At 34.3% G+C, this 27,998-nt stretch overlaps 1 protein-coding gene across 3 annotated transcripts in view; it reads right to left on the bottom strand.

Moving 5' to 3' along the window:
* The window catches only part of LOC105256720 (calmodulin), a 54,479-nt gene that overhangs the window by 11,777 nt on the left and 14,704 nt on the right, over window positions 1-27,998 (bottom strand). For 2 of the 3 annotated variants that reach the window (XM_011266903.3, XM_011266902.3), the window contains exons 2-4: window positions 20,422-20,797; window positions 17,140-17,283; window positions 5,148-5,263 (exon numbers count right to left, since the gene is read on the bottom strand). In XM_011266903.3, the coding sequence (XP_011265205.1) occupies window positions 5,148-5,263; window positions 17,140-17,283; window positions 20,422-20,797 (636 nt within the window). The remainder of the gene's footprint in view (window positions 1-5,147; window positions 5,264-17,139; window positions 17,284-20,421; window positions 20,798-27,998) is intronic. The other variant, XM_011266904.3, reaches the window with a different exon arrangement.

Genomic DNA, 27,998 nt, shown 5'->3' with positions numbered 1-27,998 from the left:
CAGATAAAAGTTAAATTAATAACACAAAACAAAATTACATTATAAAATGATTACTATTCTGATGTAAGTGTCAAGATTATATTTTTTTTAATCATTGAGCATATTTTTATATTTTTAAAAATATATTTTTTATGCTTTATTTTCGCATTTCTGCATGCATGCATCGTGGCTAAAATGCAGCTAAAACAAAGGGTAAAAAAGAATGAATTTATGTTGCTACAAACAGATACATGGTTAAACGTGTAACAATTAATCTTTCGATAATCATCCACATGGGATGAACATTAGAGATAAATAAAGAATCTTTTGCTTAAAAGAATTAAACCCAACGGACAAAGATAAGAAACGATCAAGAGAAAAAGAGGAAAAAAGGAGAAAAGAAGGAGGATATTCAGCACAAGATCGAGATCTATTCTTTGTCGACACAGCGAAAACGAGGGCGAATCTCGACTGACTGGACGGAACACATTTTCGGTCGCGGAACCTAGTTCCCCAGGATGTTGGTCTCAGGTATAGTAAGAAACGGAAAAATGTGTGACCGGATTGCGAATAAGCGCGATGAATGGAGCATGAATACTGGGACGAGAATTTGTTGGACAAAACGTTGTTCTTCGAATGCGACATGTATCTTCCGGGGAAGAATGGTTCGAGAAGAAGTCTCTGCCGGAAACTAGACGGGCGAGCGAGGTGAATGTTTAGAATCTGAACTGTGTACAGTTAATGGAGAGCCCCAACGTTCTTTTAGACGAAACCTGCAACACTTTTAGCGCAGCCTTTTACCAAACTGCTGAAGCTTGAAGATATATATTCGCGAAGGAAGCTCGCAGCATCGTTCCAAATAAAGTGCGCGTTAAAAGGGATGCGATCCGAGAGGGAAATTGGCGCTGTTCGTTTTTTTACTTTACCTTTTTACTCTATATATTAGATTACCGTAGTTGCGCAGCATCGCTCCTGTTTGACGAAAAGAACCGCGGTCTATCCGTTTTATATCTCTTTCCTTCTCTAGCACGAGAAAGCGGGGATCTTTTCAAGGCAAATATGCGGATGGAGAAGAAATTAGTTGAAGGTGCATTAATTAAGCCGCTCTGAAACCGCTACTAATATTTACCTACCGGAGTCGTCGATGCGACTTAACCGTGCTTTCTTCATCGTAATTAACTTCGAAGAACTAATTAATAGGGTAGAATATTAGTCGGAATGCCTTAATAATATAATCGGTTAGTCGAAAAGTAAATGTTGCGCATGTGCAACAGACATATTATTAAGACATCAAGTATTCCAACCGGTTTTATACTTCGTTTTGATTCTGCCGCTTGGATTCTGTGTTCAGCCATCCGGATAGGTTTACAATCTTTCGGTATATTTCCGGAATAGAAGCTACATGATGCAACTGGGTCGCTGCGAGGTCCTTTCATGCGAGGTCCTTTCATTGTCAGTCAAGATAAACCGGAGCCAAGGCGCTCGCAAAGACGCAGTATTAAGCAATACAACGTGCAAATCCCGACGATCTAGTTTTAAATGCGTAAATCATCGCGTACTCGGCATTTAATATCATGAAAAGTATAAATAATTTTGATTTGATTTCTCGGTATTTACTTTGTATAACGTAATATCTTTTCGTCAGCAAATTAAATGACATTCTTCTCGATTATGTATCATCGTAACAGCTCGCGAGATTATTTGCAGCGCGTTAAATTGCGAAACACATAAATAAATGTGATTACTGTAAATTTAATCAGCATCCGATTTCAATTAAATATCACCCGTGAAAATAAAATCTCTTAACTTCTCTTTAGAGATGTCGCTATACATTGTATTGGTTATTTGAGCACCTTGACGAGAAACTCATTTATTCCCAAAAGCGATATCGCGCTCAAATGCGGTCTTTAATCGAGATAAAACTCGGAGGGGAATCGATGGTTTCCAAAAAGCGACGTGTAATCTCGTTGGTTTGATCTACTCCATGATTGCATCACGTGCAAAGCGCCGGAGACAAAAGTTTTCTTCTTGTCCTTCTTCTTCTTTACGAAGAAACTCACAAATATTTATAGAGGAGAACTTGGCCCATGGGAAAGAGCAGAAGGACGTAACGATCGAAAGAATCTAAAGTAAATCGCCATTCTCTATTCCAATGTGACTTTACGAAGCGTATAAAATGTACATTTGCCTACGCGGCAGAAAGTTCAATGAGTAATAATCGGGATCAGCTGATGCTTGTCTCCACTTGGTCCCTCGATCTTAATAAGCTTTCTGAGATTTAGCGACTTTAATGGAATTATTATAATCTTCTACTCGAGGAGACGAACGAATCAGAATTGCTTTATCACCGTAATTTTCGCTGTCATTCTCGCTTCAGATTAAAATGATTCTGTTGAAAACATCATGAAATTCGTTCGCGTATTCAAAACCATCTATTCGATTGAAAAATCCGCCAAAAACATCTCGGAATCTACTCGCGTAGAATGAAATCCGTGAAATGTATTCAACTAAAAAATCTGACGAAACATCTTGAGATCTAACGGCATAGATTGAAATATAAAATCCCGGATGTGTCCGATTGACGAAAAGAAAAAAATATACTTTTTTTCGCGAAGCAAGTTTGCGACCATATATATTATATCCTGCGCTTGTACGATTTATACGACAGTTATACGACTTTTCTCTACGAGTTTCTCCATTCGGTTAGAATGTCGAAATACGCTCGTCTTTCGAGAATGCGAGGTCAGCGTGAATTAGATTCAGTATTCCGTAAAATCAAAAGCTTCGTACGTTCTTCACGAGTGAATAGGGTCGGACGGTGACTACAGTCAACCGATCTGGTCTAGTAACCCGGACAAATACCAATGGTACTTGTAAGGGAACCGATCGAGTGCATTTTTGGTGAAGTCGGCACTTCCATGTTTCCCAGTATAACCTTACTCCTCACTATCTTTTCAAGATAAGGTATCCGTTCATATATATATCATTGCGATTCTATCTCTTTACGAACTTTTCTTTCTTAGATTTATCTTCTTCATTGGAAAACTTTTGCAGACTTTCGATAAATTCCGCCCGCGTCTTTAGATATTCTTTAAGTGCCTATTTTTCTCATAGACAAAAGATTATTTGTGTATTTTTCGTGTGTATGTTTACGTTGAACTATCCAATCTCGTTAAAAAAAATCCGAAACCTTGTGCCTTTATTACGAGAGTTTTAATCGATCAAATTTAATGGTAACTAATATAATAACTTTATACGTATTGCAGGATGCATTTTTCTTGCAACACTAGTTTAGAAAATCGCGCTGCATTAAATAGAGTATTTTGTGTTAATCTTGATTTATCCATAGTTTAACGTAAAGTGAAAGGTACATGTACGATGGGCAAATGCATTATTCATAAAAGAATATCTTCATTGATAACAAGCAAAAAAACGTAAAGCTTTATGATTCTTTCATCTTTCAGCATTTTGCATAAAATTCCTTAAAATTAATGTATAATCTGGATTAAATGTTTTTATTATTTCGATATTATCGAGATTCAATAAATCTTAAATCTATCAATTATCTAATTAAAAAAAAAAAAAATTTAAATATATGGTGCAGTTTTTCCGCCAAAGATCAATTCTGATCATTTTTTTTATTTCTTTATATTAATTTATCTTATTCACTTTGATCTATAAAATATACGCAACGAAGAAATTTTAGAAATAAAATAAGTTAAGAACTACCTTCTCACATTTTCTTTCGGTGACAAATGAAATAAAATAATACCAGTTTATGCTGTGAAGTTTCGCTCTAAGCGGCACAAATATTGTATGCAATTTTTGCTCGAAGTATTTATCGAATTTTTTACGTATATATGCAAACGTACTTCACTGCCACTTTCATGGCATTTGCATTTCGCGCGCAGGGATATCGTGTGAAGATTTTCTTTATTTTTTACCTCGCATCCTCCCACCTGTCAGTTTAAATAACCGCATTATATATACATAGCCACGAGTATTAAAGGATCGATGTCATCGAGTGCTTTATACATTTTTCACATTCGATGGTAGGTAAACGTGTCGGAAATTTCGATGAGGGGTAAGCAACATGGGATCGAAATGTATTTTATTATCGGAGAGATCGGAGAATTGCACTCTTCGAAAACCTTGAGCTCAGAACTTCGGGTTTGCTCCCTATTTCATGATTATCTCGAATCAAATTTTTCGTAAATCCGATATATATATAATTTATTTGCTCGTTTACTTATTTAATATTTATTTATTATTTCTTATGCAGAGCAAATCCTCTCAAGCGAGAAGAATATATACAACTCACATCCAAAGTAATAAGATCGTATTAATGTAATTGCAGTGAATAAAATAAAAAACATGTCAACAAAGTAAAATAAAATAAAAAACATGTCAATGAAGCAAAATAAAAAATTGTTTAAGAAATTGTAATAATGAAATGACTTTGAAGAAGAATAGAGATATAATCATAAAATAATCTTGAATATTCCAGATTTAAGGAGTTTAAATGTATGCAAAACCTGACCGTAATTAATTTAAGAGAAATAAGATTATTTGAATATTTTTTTATTTCTAAAAACAATTTAATAATAAATTTTATGGACTCTCAGAAAATAAAAATTAAAAGTGATATACTCTTGATGATAAAAATGATCAAACGTCTCGCTATTCAACCATAAAACATCCGCGCAGCAGAAAACTTATTAATATGATGCATAAAGTATGCATAGAATACTCAAGTATTCACAGTGCATGTCGCTTGGCCATTACAAACTTTTGCATTCTGTGAACAATGTCATATCCTAAGGAGCCGTCAGAGCGTAATTTGCAAACTAGCTATCGTCTTATCTAAATCTCCCGCGAAAGAAGCAAGCTCTATCATCACATAAAAGGATGTTGGAGTAAATCCTCTCACTTGCTTCGTGTAAAGAAGAAGTTGACCGAAAACGATCTCGGTAATCCAATCGAAAAATCGCTTAGTCTGCGAGAAAATACGGATTACGGTCGATATTAGCGTGCTTTATCTACGTATGGCCATGATTAAAATTTATCTAACAATTGCGTGCATCAATCTAAGACAAAAAAGCAGCCAGCCACGCGAACCAGAAATTCAAATGAAACAAACAACGGGAAATTGCGCTCATTATACTCACCCGAAAGGCATCTCGCAATTCTTGCTCTTCTTGATCCTGATCCGAGGGAGCAGCTGTGTTTGCTCCGATGTTACTCACAATTTCGACAAATTCTTCGAAGCTGACATTTCCGTCACCTGAAAAACATCATCGTGATAAAACTATCTCAAAACCATTAATATGATAAAAATTAATCTTTTATTATATGTATAATCGATGATATGCTTAATGTGTACTATTCACGTATTATTTTAATTATTTATAGCTGAAGCAATAAATATGAATATAAGAATAAAATTCATATTAATATGTAAACAATTAAATCATCAAATAAATTGAATTACGATAAAGATATATTTTCTCAAAGATAATGACATTGAAAAGTGATATAGTAGATTTAAAAATGCTAATTTCAGAGATTATAAAACTGAAAGGAATTTAATACATATATATATATATATATATATATATATATATATATATATAATTTTTTTCTAGTAATTACTTTTTTACATAATCTATATAATCCATATAATCCATATAAGATTCTTCAGGATAAATTATAATGGTAGCAATAATTTTTTTACAATTTGTTTAATAAAATGCGTAATTTAATGGTGTAAAATACAGGAAGCTCTGATTGCACAGAAAGAGAAAACTTACTTCGTCATTTAAATGCAGAGCCAACATTTTCAAGTTCTTAGGAAAATTAGAAATCTTTTGAATAAAGAAATTAAATCATTCTTAATTTAGACTTTTTCTTAAACTTCCTTTCAGTTTCTTCTTCAGGTGAAGAAACTGATTCAATAGAAGATATAAATATAGTTGCATATTTTGTTGTTTTTTCTTCCGCTAGTTCCGTTAGTGTTAAATGTAACCATCCTATTGAAATGCGTTATATTGTACATTCATCCGCCCACTCACGTTGATCTGAACGCGAAAGATTTCCTTGGTATATTCCGGTAAAATAGCGATACAGTTTCCATTCTTTCAACGATTTTTATATCGCTATGCGCGGCATAATAAAAGAAGAGCACATAGCAATATTCACATAAAGGCATAAGGTAGGCGGGAGTGCAAAAATGAACGAATTTTATATCGTGAATAAAATCCTCGGATGTAAAATTTTTTTTTATCCGAGCGCGAAAAGCCGAACGTCTTCTTTCTCGTCGCTTATAAGAGAGTCGCTTATAAGAGTCATTTTCTGTACTGTAGTTAAATAAATTCTTAATGCGTTTTCTCGGCGTCAGGCGAACACTTAATTACGGTCTCTTTCTTTTTCTCGTTAAAACTTGGCATTAGTACAAGTTGTCTAAAAAGAGCCATTGTAATTCTTTAATCTATGATGTCGGTTTAATGAATATAAAAACTTTCGCTTTCTTCATCGTTATCTTAAAAGTAATTGAAACTATATGCTGATAGCTGCATTAAAACAATGAGTTAGAGTATAATAGAGTATACGAATAAAAAAGTGTACGAACAAAAACAACATTTTTAACAGAAATAAAAATATTTTTGTAAAATAAAGAGAGAATATATTTCGAGTTTTACATTTCATGTAAAAATTATTTTTACTGTAAAATTTTTTTTGTTTTGAAATATTTATTTATAGATGTGATCAGAACAAATAATATTAACATCTTAATACATAAGCGTGTAAAATAACTACACAATTCGCATATTTTTTATTTCGTAAAACATTTTCGTAACCATTTCTCTTTTCATTTCTGCAAACATTTTTTCCAATAAATAAATGCATTCATATATATTGTTTACTTTATATTATTTGAATCGCATAATATTTTTTATTGTTTTATATTTAATATTTTTTACTGTTATTTTAACGGCAAAAGAGAACAAAATAAAAATATACGAATTCGCAAACAAGTAATCGGACAGAAAGCGACAATCGTATCGATTGTGCCTGAGGAGAATCGAATTGGTGGATGACGAATATCTAGGGGAACTACTATAAATCACAATCGCGTGCGAACGAAATCTCTGAGCATCGCCTGCATCGAGAATTCCTGCTCGAACAATTCGATTGGCGCCGGCTAATTTGCATAATTTGACCGCCGCTTAAATAAACGCGCGATATACAGTTTACAATCCATTTCGCTTCTATCAGCCAATCCCAAACAAGTTAATTTCTGCGCAGTTGCAAATCCGCGTTAGTCATCACATGATTGTGCTTATAATGATGAAGTCAGGTATTGTTTATAACTATACGTATACAAATTAATCAAGAAACAGATTAAAAAGATTTAGAATTCAATTTAATTTAGATACCAATGCTATCATTTAAAAAAATTAATATTATAATATATATACATGCAAGTTATAATCCTTTTTTAAAAAAGTGATTTAATATATATTAGAAAACTTTATATTGTATAATGTAATTTTGATTAAAGCTTTTTTATTAGTGAAATTTAAAATCCAGTGTTTTTTTAGTTGATTTTGAAACAATTTTAATAGCATTGACACAAACATTTTGTTTAAACTAAAATTTTTATACAAAATGATGATGACGCAATTAATATACACAGAAAAAAAATATTTTGCTAATGGTTAATGAAATTAATAAATTTTACTGCAATTTTTTATTATCTTCTAAAATTGTATAATCTTATTTTTAATTATGCAATGTGTTCACAATCTAGTAAATAAAAATGCAATATCCAATGTTTAAATAAATAAAATCCACAAGTTTTAAATTATATATCATAAATGTGTTACAATCAGTATCTATCAAGATTTTTAGATACTTGCTGATTTTCTAACTTTCTCTGTAATTCTGTAAAGTTATCGCTGCCGAATACAATTCTATCCTATATTGTAGTCTATAAGTTCCTATCAGTAACGTTTGATTCAAAGGAAATATAAGATGCAGCCCTAGATTCCCACTCTACACAGTCGCAAAAAGATTGAAATGCGAGCCTTATTCGGTTATACAGTACATTTAACAATTGTCTTCAAATTTAAGAAATGCAATAATACAAATTCTCAAATATGACTAATATTCTTCTTTTTCACTTTTCGTCTACCTATTACTTTTTAGTTTGTAAATCTAGTATAAAACAGCAAAAATGCAGTGCTAGATATTACCTGCTAATTTTTCATACGTTTGAATCTGTTACTTACTAACGTTTTTGTGGAAGAAATCTCAAATCTTACTTATACCAGATAATTTTGACTTATATAATTATAGAAAATATTGAAAGCGTGCGTTTCGCTCTTATTTGCTTGAAATACGAAATGCATCGTGAAGGAAACATTCCCAAATACTCGTATGTATATGCGCATCGGGATAATCTCTCGCAATGATTTCCGATAAAGTTCACAAAACCGAGGAAGCGATCTCGTGCGCATCTCGTGGCGCGTGTCTCTTAAAATCCAAGTACTCATTTACAGCGAGCGCGAGATGAACGTCCCGTCATATTCCCGGATTTCTAGCTGTAGTCGAGCATCGTAGCCTAAGCGGATTTTAGCTAGGGATAACCGTCGGTGTAAACGGGATTTAGCCGAGGATAATGCCGAGGAGCGTCGCCTTGGGATTCTGCGACGCGCTACACCTATGTCGGTTCTATAAAAGCCTTCCTGCTCTCCCGCATGCAATTGCGACTCGCACGTTTGCATGTGCATGCGATGACACGCACACGGGTGCGAAACGCGCGAGATAGTTGACGAGTGTTTGCAGAACTAGCCAAGAGCGTGTAAACACGGCTATGCGATACGTTTTTACGCAGAGAAGGAGAACATAAAGTGTATTATAGTGTCGGCAAAACGTAAAGTATATTACGCTCGTTTGCGAATTCATCGGCAAAAATATTTCGCGCACGAACGAAGATAGGTTGAGATGCGCGAGGACAGTTTACGATGCGCGAAACGTGACTATTCCGCTTTTCGTTCTTTACTGCTTCCTTGCGTTGTTTTATTTATGTTATGTAAGTTGACATCTTCATTTGTGTAGCGGAATAAGATGTTCAACCTTCGGCGAACATCTTGTAAATTTTCTCATTGGTATCATAGAAATTATGCGATACATTTCGCACAAGATTTTTAAAAGAATAATCATGCTGCTTAATTTTTTTAAAATTGTATTATTACAAGGACGAAAAATTACCAAAAATTATACCTAATATCAACAGTACGATGTAGTTTTTCAAAAGTTGTACATTATTCTTAGGTATGATTATTATGTTCAAAATTATTCGGAATAAATGAGCGGACACATTTAATCGCCGCGAGAGAGATTATCCTGTCCGCAGAATCTCACTCTAGAATTAATCAATAGCGATTACCATCACTGATCTGTTCTACATAATTCGCGGTCCCATTTCCAGATAACCCATAGAACGGACAAGTGTAGGTGCTACTGTAAATGACACATATATACGTAGATACAGAGCAAGACCCGTGTGTAGCCCTCGGGCATTTTCTGATAGCGCGGATTCGTCGCGTGTATTATACCTCCATGTATTACATGCCCTACGTACGTACGTATGCGCGGACATACAAATCGACTGTGTGTTACGATACCGGGCCCGGGTCCGAGATTCCGGATAAATTCCATAGGCGTAACTCGAGCAGATAGGAGAGGAAGGGATTAGGAGATAGGAATCATGCCAGCTACTGTGCGCCTCGGAGAGGTGCCTCTCGGTGGATCAATCGGGTGTAATCCGATAAGAAGGCCACGATGTTGGCATATTACAAATGTCACAGTCACGTGTCCGGCATAGTCGAAAATACTTGGTTCAGTTTTTCACTACTGTACACGGGATAAATGCGTCGCTAAATGCAAAAAAAAAAACATGAATTAGCTTCGTTTTGCGAGAAAATTCGCTCTCATCTATCCGATTGCATCTATCATTTTTTTCTTGTTTTTTTTCTATTTTTTTTTAATTTTTTCCCCTGCCAATCCGTGCAGTCGTTAAAATTCTCATTAAAGCGCTCCGGTATAGCGATCACTTTACGTAAATCGTATGGCAGCTGCCTCTCTTGTGTCCGCCCTAACAGAAGCACAAGTTATATAACGAGCAATATTGCCGACGACGATAAACGAGTCTTCTTAAAAAAAAAAGAAGATAACATTTTATAGCTACACCTTCTCGCTTAGAGATGCATCAGATTGAATAATTGAATGATTAAATGAATGATTAAATCGATAGCTATTCTTCAATAAAAATGACAAATACCGTTACGATAATTTTTTTAGGCCTTGTCGCTTATTGTATTCCTTTCGAGACTCTCGATTCCTGGACTGTCATGCTGATTGTGGGTCATTTCGTTTCGTTTGTTAAGTAACGCATACACACACAACTGGCACGAAAACCACTCCCCGATGGGATTTAATTCTGGCGCGGACACGCGCTTGAAGATATGAATCCGTGAACTCGGTGTATGAAGCACTTGAGGCTTCCTCGCCCTTTGTTCTCCCTGATTTCAAATATCATCATATGAAAAATAGCGCTAAATTGTAAATAGCCTCGATATTTCTCGGTTTGCATCGCCAATCAGGCGAACTTCAATTGCGTCATGTTACCCTCACTCTTCTGAGACATGAAAAACGAGAAACAAAAATAGAGTAACAGAGAGAAAGAGAGAAAAAAGCGAAACAACAATATACAGGGTAATCTAGGTTGCGATACGTCGGGAGACCGATGGAAACGAAGGCGATCCACGAAAACCGGACGGTATATTTGCGAAACGTTATTAGTTTTGGCCGATAGAAGATCCATGCGCGAATAGATCGATCGATATAGCGATATCGCTTCTCTGTGTGACGATGATCCCGGAAAATTAAAATTGCGGAATAAAAACGATAAAAGACGAACGGGCACGGAAGTTGGATGGACGGATGTAAACGCATTTAAACTTGATATGTGCTACATGTTTTCAAAATAAAAAAAGCGATCTTTTGACAACAGGAACGAAGGAAAATGTAGTAAAAAATACTAGTAAGTTATAGTTGCATAAACTCCTTCATTCTTTGCTTACCGTGAATTAAATATTTTAAAAATTAGATTGTAAAATGAAGATTAAGAAGCAGTTTAGATTATGTTTCTTCTAATATATTTGTATTAAATAAACAATTTAGATCTTAATTATTTTGCATAAAAAAATTATGAAAAATTGAAAATAATGTTTACTAAAACGAGAGTAAATTAAAAGTAATGTTATAAGTTTCATCTGTATCACATAAATGTGAAATTATTTTTAGTTTAGTATAAGTGCGTCACGAGCATAATCGAATTAATATCAAATTGGGTAATGTTATTATTTTATTATAGAATTAATTATAATGATATGCGCTGTTTAATTAATATAGTTATATCCTTTGAACACACAAGACATTATCTCTATTTACTCCGAAAGTATCAAAATGGATATCGTACATTATCGTAACATTAAATAATTTAATTAATACTGCAATATATTTAATTCAATTTATTATTTTATTTATGTTGAGAAAAATTTATATTTTGCTTACACATAAATATATTCCTTACGATCCATTCCACTATCATACGAGTTAGCTATCACACGTATCAAGGGACGACGATGTCAACTTATTTATCCCGAGATATGCATTTCTAACTCCACTATAAATGCCTGGAGCAATGTAATAGTTATGATTGCGATAACTTCGTTCACGACTGCACTTCGCAACATGACGTTATTCATAAAGGGATTTTAACAACAAACACCAACAAGCAAAGTCCGAGGAAGCATGCAGGGACTGTTAGAGTTGATTCGATCCGATACGATCAACGATAATTTAACTTTGCGCCCAACATGTGGAGCTAACGTCGTATGCATATTTATAATCCGTTTGCACAATACGTCAACTAGTTTTATGCAGATTTATACGCTCGCGATAGCATGAATTTACGACATCGTAGTTACAACTCCTATGCCACACTCGTATGCGAGTGGATGAAACCATAATGCGATTGGGACGACATGAATCTTTGTGAAACGGAAACTATTCCCCAAGAGTACGTGACAGAACTTCTTGAAACTTTCGCTTTTGCCGCAGCGGAACGACGTCAAACGGTTCCGCTTATCGCGATCGCTAGGGAGGAAAAAGACAGAGCGTTTAAGAAGCTTGCAAAGTCACGAAAACTCATCCAAGAAATATAATGACCGGTGTGTGTGACCGTCTCTAAGTACATAAAGTCAAACGACAATTGTTTCATCTTATAAATGGCGATCTTATAAATGGCATCTTATGAATGGCGATCTCTTGAAAGTACTTTAAAGTTATGAAATCTTAAGATGATTTATACTTGATATTTGCTCATAAATTTTGCCTATATCTACAGATTGATTCACAAAAATTTTGTCTTTCTTATTATATTTCTTCTTTATATATTCTTTAGATGATTTTTTAAGATCTCTAATTTTTTTTAAGAAAAGTAACAGTATTTCCATTTTTTAATTTTGATAAAATACATAATTAAATATTGTCGATTTTTATTTTACCGCTTTCTGTCAATTTATCTTAATATTTATTTATATGTTTTATGTGGTTGCTTCTTATTTAACATTTCTCAACAAATTGTACTTTAAACGTGACTTTTAACATACATATACATACATGTGTTTTCACAGAGTTTGACACCGCCTTGTCAGATTATCTTAATACAGTCTCATCAAATTATTCTCTAAATAATGGAAGCAGAACATATGTCAAAGCTGCCATAGTAGAGTCCTGTCTAATACGTTGTTGAGACTTAATTCCGGCTTATTAAACATCAACATTGAAGTACCTTTTGCCAAGGTATTTGAAGCATATGACCTGTATTATCTATGTGTGTGTATGTAGATAGCGCGCGCGTGTACTTAACATAAATTTTAATTACCGTCAGTCAGATGAAGAACCTTTGACTTTCATTTCCAGATATATTCAGAAACCTAAAGCTACTAACGTTGGCCGCTTAATAGACGAAAACGTTAGCATATATATACATCATTATCTCTTTCTCTTTTACATGTAGAAGCTACATTTACGGTTGTATGGTAGCAGCTATATGGTGCAGATTATCTTCCTTTTCATTTAACTCGCTCTGCGACACAATTCGACATGTGTCCATAATTACCCACTTAGAAAGCTATTACATACATACACACACACATATATATACGTTGTATATATATGTATATAAAATATTTGAATATTTTGTGCATCAAAAAAAAGAGTGGAGGAGGCGAATGAATAAAGGCTGACATGATGGTAATGGTGTGATGAATGGTGAAATAATGCAAAATTTCTAGCAATCTTGAAAAGCTTTGGGGGAGTTAATTAAAGCGTTATTAAAGTTGTCAAAGAATTAATTGCGCGCGGGAGGAGAAACAAATTAACTGCAATTACTCGTTCTAAATATTGCTTTGTTCCGACGTATCAGTCGCGAATACGTCGATAAAGATTCAGAACCCTGTTCAGAGCAACTGTTCAATCAGTTCACAGTTCTTCCCTCGTTAGTTTAGCGGACTAACAATAAGTAATGGCCGCGCTTTCCGCTCGCAATCGAATCTCATTTGTAAGATAAATCGATTAGTTAAACGAGGAGACGTCTTCGTGAGACTCCCTCTCGGCCGCTCGCATAATGATGCATAAATCCTTGCCAATGAATCTTTTGCAAAAAAAAAAGTCGGTATTCACCGCGCTAATCACTGCACTAACAATAACAATAACAGTTGCATCGTGATAACCGCATAACGATAATGACACGCTATTAGAGCGGACGTGACATACAATAGATTCTCTAAATATCACCCTCGTTTTCGGACGTTGTTATGCCACAATTTTCATAATTGTGTTCGGCGCAATAAAATTTCGCCAAATAAAAGAATTTGGTTATCTTGAAAAATTGTATACTGCATGATATACAATGATAACAAAGTTAAAACTCAATAATACATAAGTTTTAAGAAACTACTTAAAGATATATTAAGATAAAAAAAAATATATGTTCTCTCTCTTCGGAATATTTTCTTTCGGATAATGTATGAGCTATGATAATTTTCTTGTCTACTATGCGACAGTCTCAACAACATAACTATATAACAAAGTTCATATATATGTACGAACGACGTCAATGCAGTACCTTGTAATCTACGAAAATGGAATTTTTTTCAGAACAAAGAAAATAAAAAAAACTCTTAAGTTTGCACACAATCTATCTGATAGAGTATAGCGAAGTTTGCGAACTTCCTGTCGATTCTCTCGTCTCTTTTTTTTTTCTTAACAACATATCTTTTCAGCAACAACAGCTTGCGAACCGCATGACTAGGTCGGAAACTCATTTCCATAAGAAATACGAATACGAAAAAATATTACGTAGAAAGATTCTGGTATCTGCTCAGCAGGAAAGAATGTCATCAGTGAAAACATCGGGGTTAAAATGATGAGCACCAATTTCAATACCAGCACTCTTTTTTCATTGTTTTATTCATGTAAATGTGGCCGTTGGGTAACATAATCATTCGATACAATAGAATCACATGTAGCATGCATGGACGGATAATTTTGAATAATTTACGTGCGATTTGCAAGAATGGTACGGTTTGCAAAGCAGTATCTCGTAACAAAAATATGCTGGATTTTTGAATATTTTCAAATGGGAAAAGTAATTTCCCTCAGAAATATCTCGGAGAACGAGACGACTCCGCGCGAAGGTTGATGATTATCGAGATTCTTTTTTGCCCGTCGTTGCCGCCGCGCTCAGTCTTTTTTTACGACCGCGATTTTTGTACAATCCCGAGGATATTTCTCTTCCGTGTCGGACCGTTAAATTCCCTTCTTGCTCACCTCGGAACATTACTGGAGTGTCGGGCGGGTTAAGGGTTAAACTTGGAAATCTCTTTCTATCGTTGGCTTAATCCCCGAGATTGCGGAATTATTATCACTTTTGAATCTGCTCAAAAAGCAACGGCCGTGGCTACTTTTCACGCGAAATTTTAGCGGGCGCATAACGTCTCGTTACTCTAAAACGATTTACCTGAAATAATTACTTTACTTTTCCGAAAATGCGCAAACTTTGATTTACATTCGCACAAAATATCCACGCAAATTTTAATAATATCTCCTTGTCCAATTTTTTGTCGCAACAAACGCAAACGCACGGTCCAAAAGTATGAAATTTTTTGAACCTCCTTTTTGCCGAGTTCTTTTTTGAAGAGTAAAGAACGGTCGTTTTGCGATACGGATATTTCACTTTGTAATTCCCTTAATTAAAGAGAAAATGACTGATATAGCGCATCACTGCAGACTAGCAACAGGTACAAGAACTTGTACCATCTGGCGTCTATACATCGATTTGCTGCCACGGAATATTCGACGGAACGTATTAAATAATCGCGTATTATGAAATGCTAAATTGCGATAGTTTCAATTATATCAAATACTTTTATAGCAATATATCATTAAACAGGTAATAGTAATCAAAACGTAAATTACTCACATGTATATCGTAGATTTCATAAATAAATAATTTAGTCTCTATTTGTGAAATGCCTGTCGCGATTGATAAAAAATTCTACGCATAGATAAAGATGTGTTAAAACAATACAATATAATTGAAAAGATTTTGTCTATTTTTTTTCGCTGCTATTCATTTTGCTCCGAAAAAATTATGTTCTGCATAAAAAAGTATTCCGATGATAAATATATTATTGGAAAAGTTTTCAAACCATTCGCGTCATACATGTAACAACAAATTCGCTTCCAAAGATATTCCATAAATCCTACCTCCTAGGAGGATTCCTAGGTCGCAGAAGATAACGCAAAATTGGATATAGCAAAAGGCGTAAAAGGATAGTTGGGGTGAAATTGAAGAAGAATTCTCGAAATCAAATAAGAGAGACGAAAGATAAGCCAGTGCCGGAGGATTCGTTTGTAATAAAGAGTTTCTGCAAGAGAACTCTCGGCTGTTGTGGGAATACTTCGTGAAAATTAACTATAATTAAGGCCGATTTTCTGACAGACATGATTTTACTCGGGCGATGGTGGATACGCAAAAAGACGGAAAACTTTCGGACGATATTCTCTGCTACTTTAGCAATTTGCTTCGTTGCACAAACCGTGGCATAATACATACGGGTACCGACAGCTTTATGATTAAATCTTTAATCTTGGTACATCAACGAGATGCTGCATAGAAATAGTGGCGCGTGAGATTCTGCGTTATTATTATATAATATCACGTCATCTGTCAAGCTTATGTTATATTATATGCATTTTCATGTTACATTATAACCAATAGTAGTAATAAAGTCATTATCAAAATTTTTGTGGAAATTTGCTCTTCAATTTATTTCCATGTTTGCTATTTTATTCGTGAATATTTATTGGTCAGTCTGTAATTTTTTCATTAAATATTATGCAAATTGTTACTTAGTGTGTAATGTAATTTATTTATCCGGTAATACATATTGAAATAGAATTTTTAATTGAATAGAATTTTTAAAATGCATGGATTGTCGGAAAAAATAAAAGGCGTTGATATCATATCGCACACAATGATAAATTATTTAATAACACGCGTTTCGATAGGATGCAACATTTAAGTCTTCATCGAACCATTCAAATGTCAAATACAATTACCTTGCATAAATTGGCCTAATTTCTGCATATTTGTATTAATGGGATAAATCCGTTATAAACACACAACGTTGTACGAGTATCAAAAAATTACAGCATATAAATCTCCGTCGAATGATTAATAAATATACTAATCATAAATATTAGTTTACTTTTCTCCTTTTCATAATAATCAGACAAATGCAGCAGTAATTGCCAATAATTATACATTAATTGCCAATAATTATTTGTGTGTTCGACAATATAATATAATTTCTTAAAATACGTGGCACAATGAAAATGAAAATTTTTGCGATAATATTCCCAACGAATTGAAGTGAACAGAGAGAAGAAACATTGCACAATTCCAACTTTTTAACTTTAGTATATAATCTCTAACAGATTGATAATAGAATTGTCGCTCACCATCAATGTCGATTTCCTGCAGCATGGTACTCAATTCTTCCGCTCTCGCAAATTGTCCTAGGGAACGCATAACCCTGCCGAGTTCTTCTTTCGTAATAGTTCCGTCGCCGTCCTTGTCAAACAGCCTGAAGGCCTCTCGGAATTCTGTCGAGGACAAAAAAAGCAAAAAAAAATATGAGTAATTCCGTTTTGCTTTTTTTCTGGAAATAACTGAAATTATTTCAACTATTCAATATCTTTCAAAAAATATAAAATTCTATATTTCTTTTCATATATGAAATATTCCATATCTATCGCCACGTTAAGTGATCTCACTTGTGACGCAATTTTCGAGCATTTTTCTATTCTTTTTTTTACGATAATGTAGCATTATACGCTTTGAATAAATTTGAATTTTTCATGTTGAGTATCTTGGTACTGTGACATCAAGCATGTGCTCTCTCTGGAATTGTTCCTTCCTTATTCGAAGTCGGTTACTGATGCCGATTAACTGACTATAAAGGTGGTTGCTAACAGGTTGAATTCCCGAGCGAATTTGACGAGCTACGACTGTACAAGCTGTACGGGTTTAGTTCGATGGTGCTTGACTCGATCGTTTAATAGCCTCGTTTCTCGCGTCATTGATTCCCGATGCACCTGCACGTGTCCGTATTCACGCACGATTGCTGGTTTGAGAATGGAAGCTACGATTCTCGACGTGATCGACGATCATTGTGTCTTATGCCTGCATTTATGATCGTTACTTGAATCTCATTTTAGAATTTCATATCAAATAAAATACTAGAAAATGTAAAATATTATATCTTAAAACGCAGACGATTAAGTAATCGTATTTTAAATAGAAGAATTGAGTTTAAAAAATGATTGAAAAATGAAATAATTCCTTCTTCTTCATTTATAAATTTTTGTCTACTTAGGAACGTATTATTCAATCTTTGCTTTCGCTTCTTTTTCTAGTTTTATTTTCAGAAACTTTTGAAACATTAAAGTAGACGATAATATTTTACAGAGTTTTTAAATTAATTTTCCTTTCACAATAAACATTATTGATTACATAAAACAAAACAATTACTGCAACTTTTTCTTAAGAATTGACTACTGAATTGTATCAGAGAGAGAAGTTAAGCTTATGTCCCAAGACAAATTTCATTTGAGTTTCTCAGTTGAGTTGGAAATACAAATATAATTTCACGAGTACCAAGTAGAATCTTGAGATTCATTTATAATCGTATCACGTTTCTCAAAACAAGTATTTTAAGAAGAATGCGATTATATAAAGACTTTATTTAAAGCCGCATAGTCGTAGTAATTTTTAAAGTTAAAGTTTACTATCAAAATATTTCGATACTAAACATCATAATAATTAAATAAATATATTGAATGGTTTTGAAATATCTGGACAAACTTTAGCAATAGTGTATAGAAATGTAATATATTATAATGTAAATTAAAATAAAAAAGCAAAGATAAAACGAGAGAGTGACAGAAAAAGAGAAAAAGATAAAAACAAAGTATAGAAAAATTTTTCTTCTGAGTTGATAGAAAGATCAATGTAAAGAAAACATATTTTAATTATTTTTTAATCTGTATAATTCATGTTTGTTATGAGATGATAAAATGTAACAATAGTATGTATTTTTCTTTCTTCTTATTTTACAATTCCAATCGCAGTGTCAATCGGCAAAGCTGATAATAATATAAATAAAAAAATAATAAAAAATAAGTGCAGAGTGAAAAAGAGAGAAAGAGAAAGATTGCTTTTTATATCTAATTATGTTTCAAAGAAAGTTCTTTAAAATATTTTTAATAAATGAAATCTTATAAAGTTAGTAATAAAAAAAACTTTTTTCTCGCAGATTAGTAAGCGAAATTTAAATCTTGTAAATTTTATTTTTGCAAATCGTTGTATTATATTTTCAAAGCAATTTTGAATATATTCGATAGAATTAAAAGGTAATCGATTACGTAAGTTGCACTGTTTAAAACATAATTTAATAAATAGGTTATTTGTAGTTGGACATATTCTATCAAAGCTAAAGTATTTTTAAAATATAACTGATGAATATCCATTTTAAATTTTATTAAAGATAATCACAAGCACCTTGAAGAATATTATTTCTGATTTAAAGGAAGTTTTGTTAGATGTATAATTTATAGACATTATATAATAAAAATGAGCGGCAGATTGCTTAGTCAATCTTGTAGAATAAATATTTCTATACAATTATTTATAATATATCATTATTCTATAAAAAATATGTTATGAAATTTAAAAAAGAAGAAAAAATTGTTTATCTACTCATATTATTATATTGTTTATCTATTCGTATTATATTTTATTTTTTTTTTAAGAAATTGAAGGCATAAACTCTTTGATTAAAAAATTTTCCAGTTTAATTTCAGAGGATTTGTGATAAAAAATTCAAGAATAGCAGAATAAGAATAATTAAATGTAAAAAACAAAGAAAATACTACACAAAATGTGAAACGATATTAAAGGCATTACAACGCAATTTGTTTGACATCGATTGGAAATTACTATTCGTGTACCCTCATGTGAGTGGAATAATATTCTTCAGCGTGATATTTGTAAAGGCAGAAAGAAAAACAAATCGCACACGTGACAGACAACACGCGAAAAACGTTCGACGTCTGCTGACACGATGTATGTACGCAATACAAAATTATTTATCTCACGTACCGATCTGTTCGATCAATTGAGTCGATTTTCGATTCTCGAATGTATGTCCTGTTAAGAGCGATAACGACGAAAAAATAATGGTTGCGAAACTAAATAAAGTCACAATGCTGAAGTTATACGACATGCGAATGTAGTTTTATCGGGATTAACGAGTGATGACATCAAACAGGTGAGATATCGTTCCTCGGGGCGTACTAAATTGAATTGACCGGTGTATCTCCATCATCCAGGATTTGACACCACGCCATCGAATAAAAAAAGTATAGATGAATTTATATTGCAACGTGCTAAAATCTCGTGATAATTAACATGAGATTGCTTTCACCGAAATTATTGAGTGACATTTTAACGAGTTTAGACTTCAAATTTTATTTTTTGAATGAAAATATCAAAATTGTTTTCGTAAATAAATAAATTTCGATAATTCAAGTTTCGATATCGGATATTTATAGCACTATCTAATGTATACATCGCTTTTATGATAGCAAATATACGAATAAATTGCGCAAAAAAGATTATTTTATATGAAACAAATCAAATTTGTGATCAAATTGAAAGGGACATTTTAAATCTCGACTCACCCTTCATCTGCGATTTCGATATAGGCGTTTTGCTGGACGAAACGTTGCTCGCCGATGATCGCTTTGGCGAAGCCGGCAGAGACAGGATGTTCGTAGAGAGGAGGGGTTTGTCGTTGATGGACGACGAGGGCGCGGTGACTGTCGTCTGCGTCAAAGATAAGTCTTGTGATTCCTGTTGCCGTCGTCGTCGCTGTTGTAGATCTATCGAGACATCGGTGGCGGGACATACCATTGAATTTGGCGACCCCGGAACGATCGACTGCGGCACCGATGATGCCGTCATCGTCGTTGACGTCGGTGTCCGTGGGGGACAGTCCGAGCCGGTGTCCTCCTTCCCCTCCGCGCCATCTCCCGCATCACCGCTGCTCTGTCTCGTCTGCAAATAATTGTAAACTGCAATGCATCCACCCTTAGGAGAGTTCGATTGCATACAAATGCGAACGGGAATTCGCCCATGAGCGATTTCGAGTTGACTCAACGTTTATGGCCAAATAACGCGGGAATTTTTTTCAATGTGTCAATTTTTATTTCATTAATTTTGGCATGAATTATCGCAAATTATTACCACTTTTAAAAGGAAAATTGGTAATTTTTTAATCTCTAGATTTATTCTGTAATCGTTCAAAATATATTTTTCGCGTCATCAAAAATGTAAAATTATATAAGGTCTTATGTTTAATTATCTAAAAAAATTATCTAAAAAAAATAATTTAATTGTTGTATATATCACGCTAAATAACTTCGGATTTTAACAATAGTATATCTCAGTTTTTGAGAAATAATTTTTCAAAAGTAAATATTTGTAAATTTCTGTTTAAAAAAACATCTCTACATAAAAAACAATATTGCATTATATTAACAATCTTGATATGAAACTTTATTATGTAATAAATTTCAAAGGAGAAAGGCCTATTATGGTTAAAGAATGTTTTCTTCAAAAGAGTGCTTATAAAAGTTAAATTGTTTATAGCTCTTCTTTTTTTATACGTCTTTTAAGATGTAACCTAAAGTATTGCTATAACCATTAAACCGATAAACGTTGAGTTACAAGCAAATCGCTCAAAGTAAAACTGCGTTAATATTTAATCCATTTACGTCAAACGCTACCAAATTACGGAATATAAACTTCTAGAGATAGTAATACGTGAGCGTATATATTTAACACTTTGACGACAGCAGCTTTAATTCGGTTCCTTTAATGTCAGAAAATTTAACAACTACTAAACTGACTCAAATATTAATATGCAGAAGAGACGCGCATATTTAAAATCTAATAATATACTTGGAAACATTTTTCGAGCTTAACAATAAAAGGAATAATAAAAAATCACGTAGAGAAATGCGAATAAATCAATATTATCAAAGGTACCAGATTTCGGCATTCAGATTTCTCCATTTTATTATTTGCAGCCATCACTGATCTACGTCAACCCGCGATAATACGAAGAACTAAACTGATCCAGGATATGAAGAGAGGCGCACTTCATTATCGCAAAAGTTCATGGGACGTTGACGAATGATTAACCACTCTCCCGAAAGAATGTAATAATGCCCGCGCATTCATCATTTACATAAATGCAAGAGAATCGTGAGCACGCGGGGTGATATGACAGGTGAAAATGCACAGACGTCATTTCATTTTATCCGTATGAGGGGCAGGAGGAAGAGAAGAGGCGATCTGGTAATAACGTTCTGTTTTTGCGAAACTACGGCAGGCCATTGAATTGCCGCTCGCTTTTTTCGAAATTACGATACTAACTCCGGTGAGAGTAAGAAGCACTTCAATCTCCCACGAAAGCGCCGCATAATTACCGAAAGCTCTCACACCGTAAGTAAGTTTAACTGACGATGCTTCTCGTTATCGAAGCGTTGAAACGATTAAAATCCGGATAACATGTCATCGTATGAGCGAGTATAATTGTACAACTCAGATTTACGAGATACGACGAGTCTACCTCGAGTCTTATGTTAGAGACAGAGAAAAAGAGAGAAAGAAAGAGAGTAAATCTCTCCGGCTTCGCGTTGCCGGACATCTCGTTCCGTAACCGACCAGCTCGACCAAGTTAATGGGATTCGCGCCGAGAAAATGAAACAAAACAAAAGCCATTCCGGAGGATTTACAATTAAAGACAGACACGCGCAACAAATAGCAAGTCGAGATACCTGTCTTGAATCCAAATTTAGACTCTGCTTATCTTCTCCCGACATTTCTGGCGAAGGACTCGGAAAAGCTGCAACCGAACGAAACCGTCGCTCATAACGCAACAAATGCGCATAAACGCGATATCACCGAGGAACACATTTGCATTCCCGGGGAGTCACTCTCGGAAATCAAATTGCATTTAGCTTCTTCCGAGAAGAACGTCGAAATTGGAGCGACGTTTTCCGAGACAGACATCTGTCTCTTGACTCCAAGTCGCGAAGGTGAGAAACTTCTGACGGCACTTCGACGAAGCGAATGAAATTTGAGTTGGCGCTACGAACATAGTGATATCCGGTTGATCAAATTTCACGAAGGTTTCTTAACTGGGGGAGAACTGAAGGGAGAATTACGCCGGTTATGCCGCCGCGGGCGAAAGTTTCGCGGCCGAAACCGCGCGCGAGAGAGAAAGTTTTCCGGACGCCGTCTGGTAATAAAAAGAGAGAAAGAGAGAGAAAAGGAAAAACTTCCCGAAAGTTTTTTCGATTCCTCTCTTTCTCTTTTTCCCCGGTCCGGTGACAAAATTGAATCCTCGTTAAAGCGCCGTCACGTTCCGCCGATCGACATCGACACTTTCGCGTCGCGCGCCCGACACACAACCCAGATTCCTTTCCTTCCTTCCTTTCCGCCAGTTTAAATTACATTTCACTGCGTACCTTTGTAATTGCGATGGCAAGATACCCAGGGCAATTGTCTGTCCCGCGAAGAACGTGAACTGTTTGTATTACATCGTCTCGCGCAAAACCTCGGATATGTGTGTATGTGATGGGAGTTTAGTGACACATACTATTTCGAAAGAAAAACATCTACCATATATATATGCACATCTCGCGTACATTTATAAACATACGATAAGCACTTTCACAATGGATGTTCTTAACAATATTTTTAAATGTGAATATGTTTCGTTTTCATATAATAAAAACAGTTGATTCATTTCCATTATTATGCCCCCGCATTAATTAACTTGACAATGTTATTTATTCTCTCTTGTAGGCAAGGAATTATGATGTAAATTTGTAATGGCTGTTTTAATAGTCATACATTGGCGCTTAGCCAAGATTATGCGGCCACTGTCCGCATTAAAATGTGTGCTTTTATAAAGGCATTATGTCACATGATGTTGCAAAAAAGGCGGAGAGAGGGATTATATTATTTTTACGTATTTATCATGCTTTCAAAAAGATGATATTAATAAAAGATCATGATATTTTTACGCAAATGACGCGATCCCATTTATACATTATGGTGTAATTTATATTCTTATGACATTTATTTTAATAAATATCAAATTATGGGAATTCTGTGATATTTAAATACGTACTGCTTGTATGCAATAATAGCAGTATATAAAATGTATAAAAATATATTTATAACGCATAAAAAATGTCTACATAAATATACATATTTATGTCTAAAAAAGTCAATTTGCAATTTACTTTCTCATATCTATAGAAAAGAAAACCGCTGATGAAACGCAAAACCAAAATCTTCCGCACATGTTAGAATGATTAATTTGATATTAAAATTTAACACAGTTGCATGAAACAGAGACAATCGAAGATTTGCGGCTAGTATACATTCACTCGAGTATGACGATATGTCACAGGCAAAACGGACGCTGGTTATCGATAAACGAATGTATCATAGTCGATCGCACTTCGCGTTTCCTCCTGTGAAATAATGATTTTCACTTCATCACTGACGATAATCGTTGCTGACAGCCGGAGTCGGTTACCTTAATGAAAGTAATTATGGAGAAGAATAGTTCGATGCGGCTGTGAATTTCTAACGCTTTTAATTGACAGCTTAAAGAAGATATGAAATTTATATCCATCTTGGCGCGTATCCTTGTTGGAAAATCTTTCGGATAACTCTATTCGTGTCAGGAATAAAATTCAGAATTCTGAATTTTGTCCTCGTTTCAAAGAACATTTCAATAAATTACCAAGATTTTCGTTACGCTTGTTAAGTATCTTGACAAATTTAGAGTAAATTTACAAGTCGAAATAAATGTATATGCATGATGGAAATTAAGCATAAACTCTCACAAAATTTTTTGATCGATAATAACAGATTAATTAATGAGTTCTATGAATTGATTTATCCTCTAATTTTATTTCTTTTTGAAAATTTTTAACATATTAAATATTAAACTTTAAAATATTAAACATATCCAGCTAATTAAATCTTAAAGTAATTTATGTTAAACATTCGCCTGAAATATTAATTTCAAAGTTAAATTTTGTTTTTTATCCTGACTCGCGAAGCTACAAGTTTCATTAAGTTTACACAAGTTTCTATATGATTAAAAATTTTGTTAAAGTAAATTTCCTAACATGAGAGAAAGATGATAGAAATATTATTAGATTATTTATTGAGTGTGGTATAAATTACATTTAAATATATATTTTCTAGGACATGCAACATATATATCGATCCAAATATCGCATGATGATATAACTCCTGCAAAATTCTCCTATTTAAAAGACTTAAAAAGTTCTTGAATTCGAGGATGTGCGCAAGTAACGTCAGATAAATGGTACGTATTTTTACGGAGAGAAAACGGAGAGAATAATCTATTCACATTTTTCTGATTTTAGGAATATATATATACTCGTTGGCCAACGACGACGTTGGCAATGCGACAGTTCATACGACGTGCATTTTTGTTCCTCCCGTGACTTTTCAAGTATTTTTAGAAAATTCTCCGAGTACCGAAAAGACATAGAGTAGCTGCGCGCGGACATTTCTCTTATTACATTACCTCTATAAACCGTGATATCTTTCGTGAGCAGTATATTGAATAAACGTGCCATTTCGTTCGCAAAACGTGCGGCATACTTGCGGGTGTAATCCCGACACGAACCGTTTTGCAAAACGTCATATACACGCGTGGCGAATTCAATATAATTCAATAATCAAACGTGATCGCATTCGTACAATTCAATAACGTTTTATTATAAATCAATTATATTTTGCTATAGAATATATAGTCTCTACAACGCAAAACAATTATTAGCTGTAACAATAATGCACTGTATCAAAGTCTGCCGTAAACACAATGCGATCGCGCCATCGATGTGCGAGCGAACGCGATCGTTTCACATTTATTACAATAATAATATATACATTCGCCTTGACTATTGTGCCGATTTATTATTTACCTTTTTTAAAATTGTTTAAAATAAAAAAATAAAATAAAATAAAAATCGTCGAAATTTTGAATCGCTCGAAACTCGATGTTGCTTCGATAGAAAATGGAACCTCTAGTACTTGATCCTATTATTTGATGGAGCAATAAATCATTTTCGCAGAAAGGAAGACTCACGTGCTTTAACGAATCAGTGGATTCAATTGTTTGTCACATTCTGAAATTTATTCAGCAGCATTCGTCGATTCCGCTTTCGTGGTTCGGCATATTGAAAATTAATCCGCGATCGATTCGGGAGGAGGGAGAAAGGGATGGGAGGACGTGAATGTATCAGAGGCGCAACCTTCTTCTTATCTCTCGCCCTTAATTCCTTTCCGAATACTTCGCCGCCCAAGGGAAACTTCGTTAACGCCGACGACGGCACTAATTGCTTCGCTTGATACTCGTCAGCCGGTAGGACAGGTAAGACAGGTAAGGCTGCCGTACAAGTAGATACCCGGTATCTCGTCGGTTGCAACGGCTAAGGCCGCGACCATTATCGTCGACCAATCCTCGCCCCGTTCTCACCCCCGCTCTTCCCCTACGGTATGCCACTCACGTCTTGCAAACGCCGGTTAAAAATAGCGAAACAGGGGGCGAGTCTCTCCCAATTCTCGAGTAATCCGACCGTGCGCGGATGCTGACGTTAGCATCCCTCATGTTGCATAAACATACGTGATCGGGTTGATTCTCCAATGGGATAGAATTCGAAATGCGGCGCTCGATACGAATGGATTCACATGCTGCGCGGAGAAGGATCGACGTGTAAACGATCGATGAAACTAATAAAAAATGTGTCAGCGCACTTTGGTATGACCGATTCGAGGCGTACTGACGTAAAAAGATGCGAACAATGTTTGGCGGAGCGTTCAGTTCTACTGATTCATAATGAAGTGCTTTTAGATTTTCAATGAGCGCTGACATTCTTTTACAAGGACGTGCTGGCACGTGGAGATAAACCTCAAGATTAAAATTGAAATCTGAAAAATTGAAAATTGAAAAATTGACGAGATTATATTCTTGGCATGAGTAATTTATAAATTTACTTTACAACTAAATTGATATAATTAAGCTGTAATATATCTATTTCAATAATTAAGGTAATTAACATGATAATATTATGACAAGCAATAAACGTGCATAATTAATATGCAAATGTAAGTTTGACGAGGTTTGCTATCGTACTTCATATCGATTAAACGTCCTCTTTAAAATGAATTCTTACCCGATACGTCGTCACAAGTACATCGAGATTTATGTTGTTAATGTCTCACACACGTTTGCTCCGAATAATAAATCAGCGCTCCGAATCCGACATCATTTATTCTTTAAATAAATCATGAGTGCATCGCGATGACGAGCGATTTTGCAATGAGTCCTCTCGTATTCCGCACCCGAAAACCCAAATACGCCTCGTAATTGGTTGCGGATCAGACGAGCGGAAACTATTTTCACGATGGTAATGTTGGTATGTACCGTCTACATAATGCATGGGAAATAAGAGGTACGCGCGTATTAATGTTGTACGAGGTAGAGATTGCGATTCGTTAATCCACTGGGATCGTGTAGAAAAGTGTGTATTATATTATAAATAAAAGACTTATTTATATATCCATTCTACAATACTAATCTTTTCACGCATATTATTTGTATGTGTAATCCAATTTAATATGTCTCGTTACAATGGAAGACATAGCCATAAAAACGGATACAATTGTGCAGATTATTAAACAATACTTTTTACAGTATTTGTATGTCATAATTTATTTCAATTCATTCTCTTGAGAAAAAGCATATGTCGGAGCTTTAGCCGATATGAGCTACAACTGCCTTTTACGTAATGCTTTTCTGACAATGAGTTGAAATAACTAAAACATAGTAAAGTTAAATGTTTACAAAATAATGATACGAAATATAATTGCTTGGAAACAATTCAATGAAATCAGAATTGTAATAGCTCAAGAATATTATTGCAACGCAGAAATAGCTGTAACTCGGAAATATGAAACGAAACAGATTATATGTTTCTGTGATCTTTTGTTTTTACTTCCTTCCGGCACTGTATTCATTTCTAAAGCATATAATACACGTATTAAATTCTGTGTATTAACGATAGCATTACATTAACTAAAATCAGAAATTTCATTTTCTCCATTAATTCGTTTATATGCAAATGTCGTATAT

This window comes from Camponotus floridanus, unplaced genomic scaffold (assembly GCF_003227725.1).
Source record: "Camponotus floridanus strain SB8 unplaced genomic scaffold, Cflo_v7.5 scaffold28, whole genome shotgun sequence".
NCBI classification, from domain to species: Eukaryota; Metazoa; Arthropoda; class Insecta; order Hymenoptera; family Formicidae; genus Camponotus; species Camponotus floridanus.
This window is presented reverse-complemented; position numbering and strand designations above follow the sequence as displayed.